Source organism: Taudactylus pleione, unplaced genomic scaffold, assembly GCF_031769625.1.
Source record: "Taudactylus pleione unplaced genomic scaffold, aTauple2 ptg000086l, whole genome shotgun sequence".
Classification (NCBI taxonomy): domain Eukaryota; kingdom Metazoa; phylum Chordata; class Amphibia; order Anura; family Myobatrachidae; genus Taudactylus; species Taudactylus pleione.
The window spans coordinates 11,941,635-11,953,946 of NW_028284488.1; the positions used below are offsets into that span (position 1 = coordinate 11,941,635).

The 12,312-nt window shown below is 43.4% G+C and overlaps 1 protein-coding gene across 1 annotated transcript in view; it reads left to right on the plus strand.

Moving 5' to 3' along the window:
- NET1 (neuroepithelial cell transforming 1) overlaps window positions 1-12,312 on the plus strand; it is a 77,027-nt gene that overhangs the window by 46,512 nt on the left and 18,203 nt on the right. The window contains exon 3 of the mRNA XM_088468702.1: window positions 8,375-8,434. Coding sequence (XP_088324828.1) covers window positions 8,375-8,434 — 60 coding nt within the window. The remainder of the gene's footprint in view (window positions 1-8,374; window positions 8,435-12,312) is intronic.

Here is a 12,312-nt window from a genome sequence, read left to right on the forward strand (position 1 = left end):
TAAGGGGCCCTTATGTACAATTCATATCATGAAGGCCTAGGGACACCCTCCGATATAGGCAGGGTCAGGCCAGGGTTGTATTAGATTGGTGGGCATAATACGGACTTCACCATTATAAATATTTATGTAAGGGTACTTACACTAGCAGACCGTTTTAGGGGTATATGTATAATCTAACACTGCTATACAGATACACATCCCTTATGGAACAGGCTCAAGATAGAGTCCTGTTCTACGACCTTGTCTCCACTAACATTTTGCTAGTTTCCACAGTATTTTATACTGCACATCTCCAGACGGCTGTCCGTGCTGTAGAGCATTGGTTTTAGCCCACTGAAGCTACTCTCTATTCCTAACGTGGCGGGTCGCTGTGTGGTGAAAAAGGTCAGTGACATTCTACATAGCGACCAGAGGTCTTCTGGTCGCTCACAGGTAAGAGCTTACCTCACTAATGCCTAGGAAGATGCTCCTATTTCATGCAACCTGACATACATAGTGTTATTCTCCCTTACGCACCCTAGCTGCTGTCCTAGCAGCCATCCACTCTTTTAATCAGTTGGCTCTACACTTTAGAGTTTTCCTGGTGTGTGGGTGCATAGTTACATCATTGGATCAGTGACACTATTCTACTAGAATCTAAGTTAGGGACTGAAGCGCACCTACGGGCTAGTGCACATGTTGCATACAAGTGTAGCAGTCACTATGTTCCACACTGGGGGCCTGGTTGGGTTTCCTGTTCAATATCTGTTGATATTTGATCACTCTGACAGGTACCTGACAAGTATCTTCATGGTTGTCCTAGTGCTGTAGCCTTGCTGATGGGATGCTTCCCTATATTGGTAGCTCTCCCTGGTTGACTGTTGCATTCGTGCTCTTTTACTGCTAAGGTTCGAGCCAGCAGTTGGTCCTGACTACGCACTTCCATCATGTTGGAAGTTGTCTGTTGTTTTCTTTTTACGGCAGTGTTTCAGTTGCTGTTTTATCCCTGTTTTCAGAATGGGATGTACTGCTGTCTGACCCTCTGAAGGGTATTGTAGTCTCAATCCTCTCTATTTCGCCTATGTCTCATGCCCAGTGGGAACTCCACTCATTGGAGACTTCTATGGCCTAACCCTTCCGCTGGTTCACAACTTTGTTGTAGTTGGACCTCAAGGATGGTTCAGGGCGACTGTTCGGTCTAGTCTTTTGACTCCCTGCATTCTCTATTAGGAGTCTGTGGACAGGATTAGCTCTATATCTGTATATTGATATTGTTATACTTCTGTATACACGATTATGTCCAGCTCTGCTGGAATTCTGCTGTCTGCACCTGTTGCAGCTTCCTGTTTAGCCTCTAGTACGGTTTCTCGAGTTTGTTCTCGTTTTCGGCCCTTCTATGGATTCTTGTTGGGGCTCTCTGCTACCAATGGTCCGTTTTTGGTCTATTTTCAGTTGAGATTACTGTTTCTGACATTTCTCAACTGTCTTTGTTCTATCGCCAGCCGTTCTGTTCCTTTTGACTTAACCTGTACGTTGTGGAAGTTTCCATGACTGTTTAGCGAGGAGTGGTGTTTTTGTCTCCTGTGCTCTACGACACTTAATCCTCAGCTTCCGCTGGACCTAAGGTTCTTGGCGGTCCCTGTTTCGGATTGGCCGAGGGGTCAGCAAGTTCTCCGCGCTTCCCACCCAGGAGGTTGGCTTTGGGACGTCCCCACTGTCTTGAACTCCAGTGTCCCCTAGTGGATGAAGGAGAAAACAGGATTTTGGTACTTACCAATAAACCCCTTTCTCCGATTCCACAGGGGACACTGGACGCCCACCCAGCGCTGCGTATCTGCTGTTTTGTTTGGTTCCTTCAATGGTCTTGTGACTGCATGGGTTCCCTGCAATGGGTTCCTTTGTTCTCCTTCAGTCGGTCTTGTTCCGTTCTGTGGTCTTCTCCTTCTCGTTTTTCTGTTGTCCTCCGTCTCCTCTCGGGCTCAGTTCTTAAACTGGGGCTGATGGGGCATAGAGGGGGAGGAGCCAGTCACACTTCTAAATTATTTAAAGTGCCAGGCTCTGCTCTACCACCGTCTATACCCACTGTCTTGAACTGCAGTGTCCCCTGTGGAATCGGAGAAAGGGATTTATCGGTAAGTACCAAAATCCTGTTTTTTAGTTCTATTTGGAGTATTTAACAGTTTCTCACAGAAGTGACCCGTCTCTGTCTTTAGGAATATAATTAATGTAATGTTTTTTAATCAACCTTGTATAAGCGATATATATTATGTATTGTAAACACTGAACAGCAAGTTGTTTATTTTAATTCTGAATTTATCATTACAATGCAAATGAAGTGTTAAAACACCAATGGAAGAATGACTCCAGGATACACCTGTTTCAATTAACTTATCAGTGATCCTATTGGTTTACGACTAACTAGATGGGGTATATAAGATGCCCCAATAGAGATCCTATTATACCACCCTCTTGAAGAAGCTGTCACGTGACGGGGAAACGCGTTAGGGATTTGATATTCTCACATATCCGGATTGCAACATTGTCTCCTGTCCCAAGCCGTGGCTCTGCAGTGAGAATGGGAACCTACTGTGTGAGGTGAGAGCACACACAGACAACATCTATCCCCCTGCAACCATACGGAGAAAGGGATTTTACACCTTTGCAATAGCAAGATAACGGCAGCATTTCGGACCAGCAGTGCCCATACAGACGTCAGGGAGAGGAGAGCTGGGAAAATATATACTGAGACTGTACGACTAAATCTTCACCCTCTTTAAAATAGCTACCTTGAATCACCTTTTGGTTGGCTGCAGAGAGTGTTGATTGGCAAACTTCTACTGTTATCATGCAGTACATCAATTTGTAATTATATGACCCAGAGTGGGTGCTACTATAATGTAGCAATAATTATTTTGGGGTGAGCGTTTGGGAGTGGGGCCCCCGGGGTTGTTCTGGCTGGACCTTGCTCATGGCATCACCACTTAATTCACATAGAATATTTTTTCACTTCTCTATTCGTTTGCATATTATTTATGTCATTTTAATTCTTTTCCATTTCATTAACACTTTTTGATTTATCTTTACACATCTATTCTTTTACACTTCACTATCACCTTTTTTCCCCTTTTCGTGTGATGCCCTGGGGATGGTCCTTGGCTGGAATTTTTTGGGGTGCCTTGCTTCTCGGATGTGAACCCCTTAATGTTAGGGACGCTGGTATAGAGGAGCCTTGACGTCGGCCCAGCGCTTATTCATATATTTGCAAATGTATGTAAACTATTACCTCTGAATTTCTATTATCATGTAGGATTCAAGTATTTTTGATTTATCTGCAGTGTGCTGGGGGGCAATTTTCTTTTTTCTGTGTTCAGTGTAAACCCCGCCCTTTACAAGCACCTGTAGTATATTATTAAGCTGATTGAGCAACTACCATATTTTGTGTAAAACAAAATAGTGTTAAACAAATCAAAATATGTTTTTTATATTTTAGGTTCCTCAAAGTAGCCCCCTTTTGCTTGGCTGACCGCTTTGCACACTCTTGGTTTTCTCTCAATTAGCTTCATGAGGTAGTCTCCTGGAATGGTTTTCCAACAGTCTTGACGGAGTTCCCAGAGGTGCTTTTCCTTCACTCTGCGGTCCAACTCATCCCAAACCAGCTCAATTGGGTTTAGGTCAGGTGATTGTGGAGGCCAGGTCATCTGACGCAGCACTCCATCACTTTCCCTTTTGGTCAAGTAGCCCTTACATAGCCTGGAGGTGTGTTTTGGGGTCATTGTCTTGTTGAAAAACAAATGATGGTCCCAGTAAGTGCAAACCAGATGGGATGGCATGGTGCTGCAGAATGCTGTGGTAGCCATGGTGGTTAAGTTTGCCTTGGATTTTGAATTCACCAGCAAAGCACCATCACACCACCTCCTCCATGCTTCACAGTGGGAACCACACATGCAGAAACCATTCGCTTCTCTGCGTCTCACAAAGACACGGCGGTTGGAACCGAAAATCTCAAATTTGGACTCATCAGACCAAAGTACAGATTTCCACTGGTCTAATGTCCATTCCTTGTGTTTCTTCGCCCAAACACTTCTCCTCTTCTTTTTGTTCATCCTCAATAGTGGCTTCTTCGCAGCAATATGACCATGAAGGCTTGATTCACGCAGTCTCCTCTGAACAGTTGATGTTGAGATTTGTCTGCTACTTGAACTCTGTGAAGACTTTGTGGTCTATAATCTGAGGTGCTGTTAAGTAGCGGTTACTGAGGCTGGTAACTCTAATGAACTTATCCTCTGCAGCAGAGGTAACTCTTGGTCGTCCTTTCCTGGGGCGGTCCTCATGAGAGCCAGTTTCATCATAGCGTTTGATGGTTTTTGCAACTGCACTTGAATACATTCAAATTTCTTAAAATTTTCCGCATCGACTGACCTTCATGTCTTAAAGTAATGATAGACTGTCATTTCCCTTTACTGAGTTGAGTGGTTGGTGCCATAATATGGATTACAACAGTAGTCAAATAGTGGTGTCCACTGTGTACTAACCCTACCTCTGCACAACACAACAGATGGTCTCAAACTCATTAAGAAGGCAAGTTGAGGCCCCCATACATCAGCAATTGATTGCAGCAATCGTGCAATTTGCAATTGATTGAAAAAGGGAAATATTTTTATACACAATCAATTGCAGATTGCAGAATTGCCACAATCGATTGTGTATAAAATCTTTCCCTTTTTCAATCGATTGTGGCAATTCTGCAATCGATTGAAAAAGGGAAAGATTTTATACACAATCGATTGCAAGTTGCAAGATTGCTGCAATCAGTTGCTGATGTATGGGGGCCTTAATTTAGTTGCTGATGTATGGGGGTCTTAATTCCGCGGATTGACTCTTGACAAGGCACACCTGTTAATTCAAAACCATTCCAGGAGACTACCTCATGAAGCTGACTGAGAGAATGGCAAGAGTGTGCAAAGCTGTCATCAAAGCAAAAGCGGGCTACTTTGAGGAATCTAAAATATAAAACACACTCTGATTTGTTTAACACTTTTTTTTTTGTTTACAACCTAATTCCGTATGTGTTCTTTCACAGTTTTGATGTCTTGAGTATTAATCTACTATGTTGAAAATAATTTAAATAAACAAAAACCATTGAATGAGAAGGTGTCCAAACTTTCGAATGGTACTGTGTGTGTCACTCAATCCCCGGCACTCTGAAGTTTTCAAAGTAATACTTGCGTTGGTGCTCTCCTTGAGACAGCGTCTCTATACAATGAAGGGTAATAATGGTGGCACTCAGAACGACTGGTTTACTGATCGTAAAGGTTAGTATGTATTCCTTCCAACGTTTCGAGCCACTGTTCGTCATCAGGGATCCTTGATGACGAGCAGTGGCTCGAAACGTTGGAAGGAATAAATACTATCGGTAAACCAGTCGTCCTGATATATATAAAAGTTGTGTATAACATTTTTCCACTGTAAAATTTAATGGTTGATTGGAGCGATCACTATATTTTTTAACCATCTTTGGATGCCCAATGAAGCAATTCAACTGTTGCTTCGTTTGGACGCCCGTGCCGCATGTGCATGCCCAAAAGCACAGGGTTTAGCTGTGTATGGCGACTAACCCCACCTAAAGTTCTACTTTGGGTGCCCAAAATGCAGGCTACTTGCACATTTCTGCTAGTTACCTCAGGAGATTGCGAGGAGAAACTTGTCTAACTGTTGCTATGTGTGCCCGAACGGAGCAAAAATTTAATTGCTCCTTCGGGTACCCATTAGTTTAGGCACCTTATAAAGCAATTGAATTGCTCCCTTTATTTGAAGCATCATCTCAAAAATACATAAACCATACATATGATAAAAAGATATAGGGGTCAGTCTAATTGTCTGCGAAGGGTGTGAGTTGCAATTGCCACGCCGTTAAAACTCCTGCAACGGCACCTGAACACGCGGTCTGCTCCAAGCTTGAATTCACACAAATTTGCACTTTTGTGTGAGTTCGGGCTGACTTAAAGCATCTGCGAGATAACCGCGGCTAATTGGTTTGAGCCCTAACAGTACAAGCATTGTACCATCACATCAGACCTGTATCATGGCAAAGCTGCAGCTAAATAGTAATGCCATCAGAGTTGCAACAATCGTAAACAATTGATATAATAAACAAGATGTATAAACCAGTATGGATAGCAATTATGCGAAAAAAATATTTATAAAACTGTAAACAATGATAAAGACACTACAAATAGTGGAAAAAGGTCAGGTAGGCGTGAGCGGGAGATCCCGAGAATGGCCAGTGTTATCAAGAGAGAGAAATTGGATCGTCCCCAAGAAGCAACCGGGTTTCAAACCATGTTGTGGAATGAAAACACTTATGAATTTGAGCTTTAATATGAGGGGATAATATATCAATAAAGCTTTCCCATGTGTCAAGCAAGTTCTGTACACTTCCTTTTGGAGAAAATCCTCCACCCTTTCCATTCGCAATAACATAGATCACTTTTTTATTTTTATATGGTTGATGGGTATCTTAATTTTTAGCTAAAAAGGAGAATAATGCAATAAACCTTGAGTTATTTTTCAATTAAGTATTCAAGATGTAATCCACTCATTTTAAATGCTGATGCAGATATCGGCTTTAAATTTTAGTCCCCACTAGTATATTAACTCAGTCCCTCAAGCAGCAATTATGCTGCATGGAGTGTGACTCCAGTCTTGGAAAAGTAACTTGGGTAGGTAACATGTTGAATAGTAATTATTTTCAGATTGTATGAAGCAGAGCTCAAAGGTTAGGGAGAATCACTTTCAAGGAAATGGCTAAACTGAAATTGCACCCATAAAAATCTCCCCTAATTCCTCAAGACCAGGGCCGGTGCTAGGTGTCTCTGCACCCATCACCATCCCATGCTTTCCCTCCGCCCGCTCCTTCCCTGCATCCTCCACCCTGACCATTTAATTATACCTACAGCAGGTGGGTGGAGGGCGGGAATTTTATTCAGCCGAACACGATGCCCCTGTGCGGCCGCAATGACAGAACATGTCGGGCAGCACAGACAGTGTAATGGTTAGCATTACTGCCTCACAGCACTGAGGTCATGGGTTTGATTCCCACCACGGTCCTACCTGTGTGGCGTTTGTATATTCTCCCTGTGCTTGCGTGGGTTTCCTTCGGGTACTCCGGTTTCCTCCCACACTCCAAAAATATACTGGTAGGTTAATTGGCTTCTAACACAAATTAACCCTAGTGTGTATGTGTGTGTGTGCATGTGATAGGGAATATAGATTGTTAGCTCCACTGGGGCAGGGACTGATGCTAATGGCCAAATATTCTCTGTAAAGCGTTGCTGAATATGTGTGCGCTATATAAATAACTGGTAATAATAATGTCAGGAGCCGGGTCTGTTGAAAACTAAAAGCAATGCACCTTTTCCTCCCTCCTGTGTGTGTGTGTGTGTATGTATGTATGTATGTATAATATGTGTGTTTATTTATTTACAATCTCTAGTGGTCACTCTAGGCCTGGCGCGAGACCTAGAGAAAAGGCACTTTGGCGCGTGCCCAAAATCACTCTCAGGGGCATGCCTGGCACTCACGGAAATGCTGGGCTCCCCCAAGCTCTCCGTTCTTTGTGAATAGAGGACGGGCACATGCGCAGGGCTTCTATTCACAGGCGGTCATCGCTACACCGCAGATTTCTCCACCCGCAGGACACTGTGGCCCGTGGGTAGGGATGGCACCCGTAGGCTGTATTAGCGGGGCGCCTTCAAAAGGGGCTGGGCGCATTCTGCCCTTTTGAAATCTGGCAGAGCGCTGCGCGCTGCTAAAACAGTTTAGCAGGAACGCTAAGTATATACCTAGATTTACAGATAATTCAAGCAGAACAAATGTTAAGGACGCACTTTAAATGTTTGCACTGACCAGAATATATCGAGAAACTCCTGCAGAAACAATGATATATACACATGTAGATTCACAGTACACTGGTTGAATGAGATGTCCTGTGTCAGACTGGGGCATGAAGGGAATGCACTGATAGGACCCATACTTATGAGGTGTGGTCAGCCGCTATAGGAGGTCTCTCTAGTGGGCAGCCAATCTAAATATATATATTATACACACAGATTTTAAGGGTATTCATGTTTAAAAACAGGTGACTTAATTAGTACCTCTTTCAGTTTGATTATGCCATGTGTGCACGAGCATTGATATCCTTAAAACCTGTACTGTTAGGGTGCCTTGTTTGGGAAACCCTGCATTAAGGAATAATGAGATGCCTTTTTTTGTTTTAGTTCATCAGAAAAACTTAAAGGGGGGGATTTTTGCAGTTTAGCATTGGTCAATTTAGGGAACTGCCAGTTTCTATATAAATGGCATGTAGTATGCACTACTTATGTTTTTTTATTTATAGAAAAGGAAGCGCAAGGAAAAAGAGGATGACTCTTTCAGCCTTTGTAGCTTTGATCTCAAGGTAAGAGAGAACTACTGTACAACGTACTGAAGTAGTGATGTGTGTCAGATTAAAAAGACCAAATATTTTATCAGAAGTGAAATTGTACTAAAGAGATGTTTTATGTGCCTGTAATTCTTCTTACCTGATGATGCACATATTAATAACATATATTCTGACTTAGAGGACCTACAGATATACCTAGTGTCTTTACGCCATAGGGAACGAGATGCTTGGGGCAACTGAGACGCTTCGATACGGATAGCATTACATATTTTTTCACGGATAACTGCCTATTGATAATAAAAAGGTCTACGTTGAGGGGGTCGACCTATTCTGGATGTCAACAGTAAAAAGGAAAATCCACTCGTATTGGGCGGCCAAGCTCCTCATCCAGATGAACACCAAGAAGTCTGAAATTAAATAAAAGGACATGGGTGCATTCTAGCGCAATTATGTGTGAATTACACTACTGTGTATCAAAGGAATATAGGTGGACCCGTACCAAAAATATCTTATTTGATCTTTAGAAAACTGATTCCACACGAGCTCCCCACAGTAAATGTATGTTTTATTGCGACTTCATAGAACATAAAACACAAACACAGGATAATCCAAGAAATGAACAGAACACCACTGACATGATTATTCGTACATTGTTTTAGAGAAAATCGCTTATCTGAATGCTGCAACAATCACCCAATGTGTTTAGTCAAGGTGGACTAGTGTCATCTCTCTTGGACTTCACCTCTGTGGTGTCCAAGTGATGGGTGTCTGTATTATGTGATTCGGTATGGCCGGCGGTTCACACCCCGACAGCGGCATCCCGGCAGCAGTGAAAATCCTGATCGTCCAAGGTAAGTATTCTCTAACCTAATTCTACCCCCTAACACCCCCCTTCCCAGCTGCCTAAACCTAAGTCCCCCGGGGGGGGGGTGCCTAACCGTAACCTCATAACTGTAACCCACCCTTCCCCTAGCCGAACCCTGAACCTAACCCCCCACGGCTGATGGCGCCCGGCTTACCTTCGATCGGTAAGCCGGGTGTTGGGCTCCGGGCGTAGGTAAAATGACAGGCGTCATTTAACGCCTGTCATTTAACCCCTTGCCGGGATTAGGCAGTCGGAAAGCCGATGGTCGGTATTCCGTCCGTCAGCTTCCCGACTGCTTCCCGTATTATGTGTGTCTGTATTATGTGTGTCTATATTATGTGTCTGTATTGAGATAGATATAGATAAATGAAGCAGCACTCGGAAACTGCAGATAAGTGAAAAAACTGTGGCGTTTATTTCAACGTTTCGGGGATCACAGCCCCATCGCCATGACACACACATGAAGGGGCTGTTATTCCCGACACATCTACATAAACGTCACCTGTTTTCCACTTATCTACAGTCTCCGCGGTTGCCGGTCTCATAACTACATCCCCTAATAGAAGACCTGCTGCTGTGTATGAATTCATGTGTTCCCATCAATCATGCACTGCAATGTTTCTTTAAAAGTGACTCCGCTCCATGTTTACTCATTTCAGGTACTACCCTTGTTTTATAGCAACAATATCCAATACAACGTGGAGATAAACCTAAAGGAAATCTCATGTAGCAATTCATGCAGTGTGGTTTTAAGAACTTTTAATATTTTTATTTTGAGCTTATATTTGCCTAGACTTGATTATTAAAATGACCATATTTAAGCTGTTTGTTTGGAGAAAGTAAAATCAAGCTTTTATTTCACACTGCCTCTCTAACTACATAAATAGCTAACTTTCTTTGGAGATCCATTAATAAAATACAAAGCGTACATTTGTTTACCTTTCACTGCCTATTACTCACGTCCGCTGAGGCCCCTTCTTGCTCCAACAGGCACTTTGTACTCCTCTCTGCTGCACTTACCAAATGGGGAGTTCTTGGGTGAGGAGCCTCACAACATGGAACCAGAGTGCTGCATAACGTTCCCTGCAGATCCAGCAAGTTGTGTGGAAGTTAAATACTTTTTTTTTTTATTCTGTGTTTAGGCACCCTTCTCTTCACAAACTTCTTGCTGTTCCCTCCACCTTCAGTAGTAAAATCTCTCATTATCATCCTCGGAAATGCTGCAGTGGAAGGAGGGCCACTTTCTTTGGTCATCTCACTTCTGAGGGGCAGTTTGCATTTCAAACACAATACTGATTTCTGACGACTTTGCATCACTATTTTCTGGCTGTCTACTTACCTACCTATTGGTTTAAGTTCATTCTTAAGTAGAGATGAGCGGGTTCGGTTTTCAGAGATCCGAACCCACCTGAATTTTGTAGATCCGAGTCTGATCCAAGCCGGCTCGGATGTTCCTGCCTTACTCTGATCTCTCATCTAGGCAAAACCATAGAGATGGAATCTCGCGGCTCGTGAGCTTTCGTATATATAATATATATATATTGACGCGGCGGGCGCCATTTCACTCCGGCTGTGGAGACTGATCAGGGTGGGTAGTGTAGTGTAGGGCTAGGGAGAGGTGATGTGCTGTTCTGTCTGCTGTGTCCTGGGCTGGTGCTGATCCATTCTGGGCTGGTGTTGTTGTGCTGTCTGCTGTGTCCATCTGGGCTGTTGCTGATCCATCAGGGCTGGTGTTACTGCTGTCACTGTGCTGTCTGCTGTCCATTTGGGCCCAAGTTCTGGACCCCCCCCAAAAAATTTAAATATATTTTTTTGTGTAATATATATTTCTGTGTGCAACCTAGTGCTGCCCGACTCCAGTCGTCATCAATCTGTGCTCTGGGCTCAGGTTCTGGAGCTGGAAAAAAAATAAAAACATATTGTATTATTTTTCAAATAATTTTCTGTGTGTCTGTGTGCGTGTTAGACTTAGCCGCACAAGATCGAGCAAGTCTGCAACACAACCTAGTGTTGCCTGACTCTAGTCGTCATAATCTGTGCTCTGGGCCCAAGTTGTGGACCGGCAAAAAAAAAGTGTATTTTTTTTTTGTCAATTTTTTTTCTGTGTGTGCACGACTGCACGTCTGTGAATTTTGTAACCGCACCTTGGCTACACTATTGGTGCTTATGGCACTGCTTCAAGACCGCAGAAAATATGGAGGGCTGTCACATGACAGGAGAGCAAGGCCAAGTACCACATGTAGCTGCCGCCAGCAGTGCAAGGCCATCAACTTCCTCGTTCTCTATGAAGGCTCATGCCCCAGGGCTTAAGTCACACCATCGATATGGTAAAGCTACTTTTACTGAAGTTAAGAAAAAAAAAATTTAAAGGAAAGTTGCCTTTAGATGAACAAAAAATTGGCAAAATGCCATTCACTACACGAAGTGGCAAGGAAAGGATAAGGCCTTGGCCTTTCTTTATGAAGACTGCTGGTTCTGATTCTGATAGCCCTTTGGAAAAACAACTGTATGCCCTGAGAAATCGAAATCACAAATGCCCAAGGAGAGTGCAAGTGTGTCCGCGGTTGCCATGTGTGAGCCAGACCTAAATACTAGTGTACTGGAGGGTCCTCCAAGTTCAAACATTTGTGTGCCCTCTGTAAATGTGGGGAAGGGCAGTCAACATCTTGCAAGGATGATGAAGATGTTGATGCCGAGGATGTTTTGTGTAAGTAAGGCAACAACTGTTACCCATGAATTGAAAAAGCCAAAGCCCATTGTTGTCACGTGTGGAATTATTTCCACCCCAATCCGGACAACAGTTGTGAAGCCATATGTAACCATTGCAAAGCAAGAGTGAGTAGAGGGAGGGACCTAAACCACCTAGGAACCTCCTCCTTGTTACGTCACTTGGAGCGCATTCATCAAATATCAAAGTGTATGTCGCCAAGTTCCAAAACTTAAAACGTAACAAGTCCAGTGTCACCTATCTGCTCCCTCTCTGGGATCCAAGCGCCTTCGATCTTCAACACCAACACCTGCATCATTA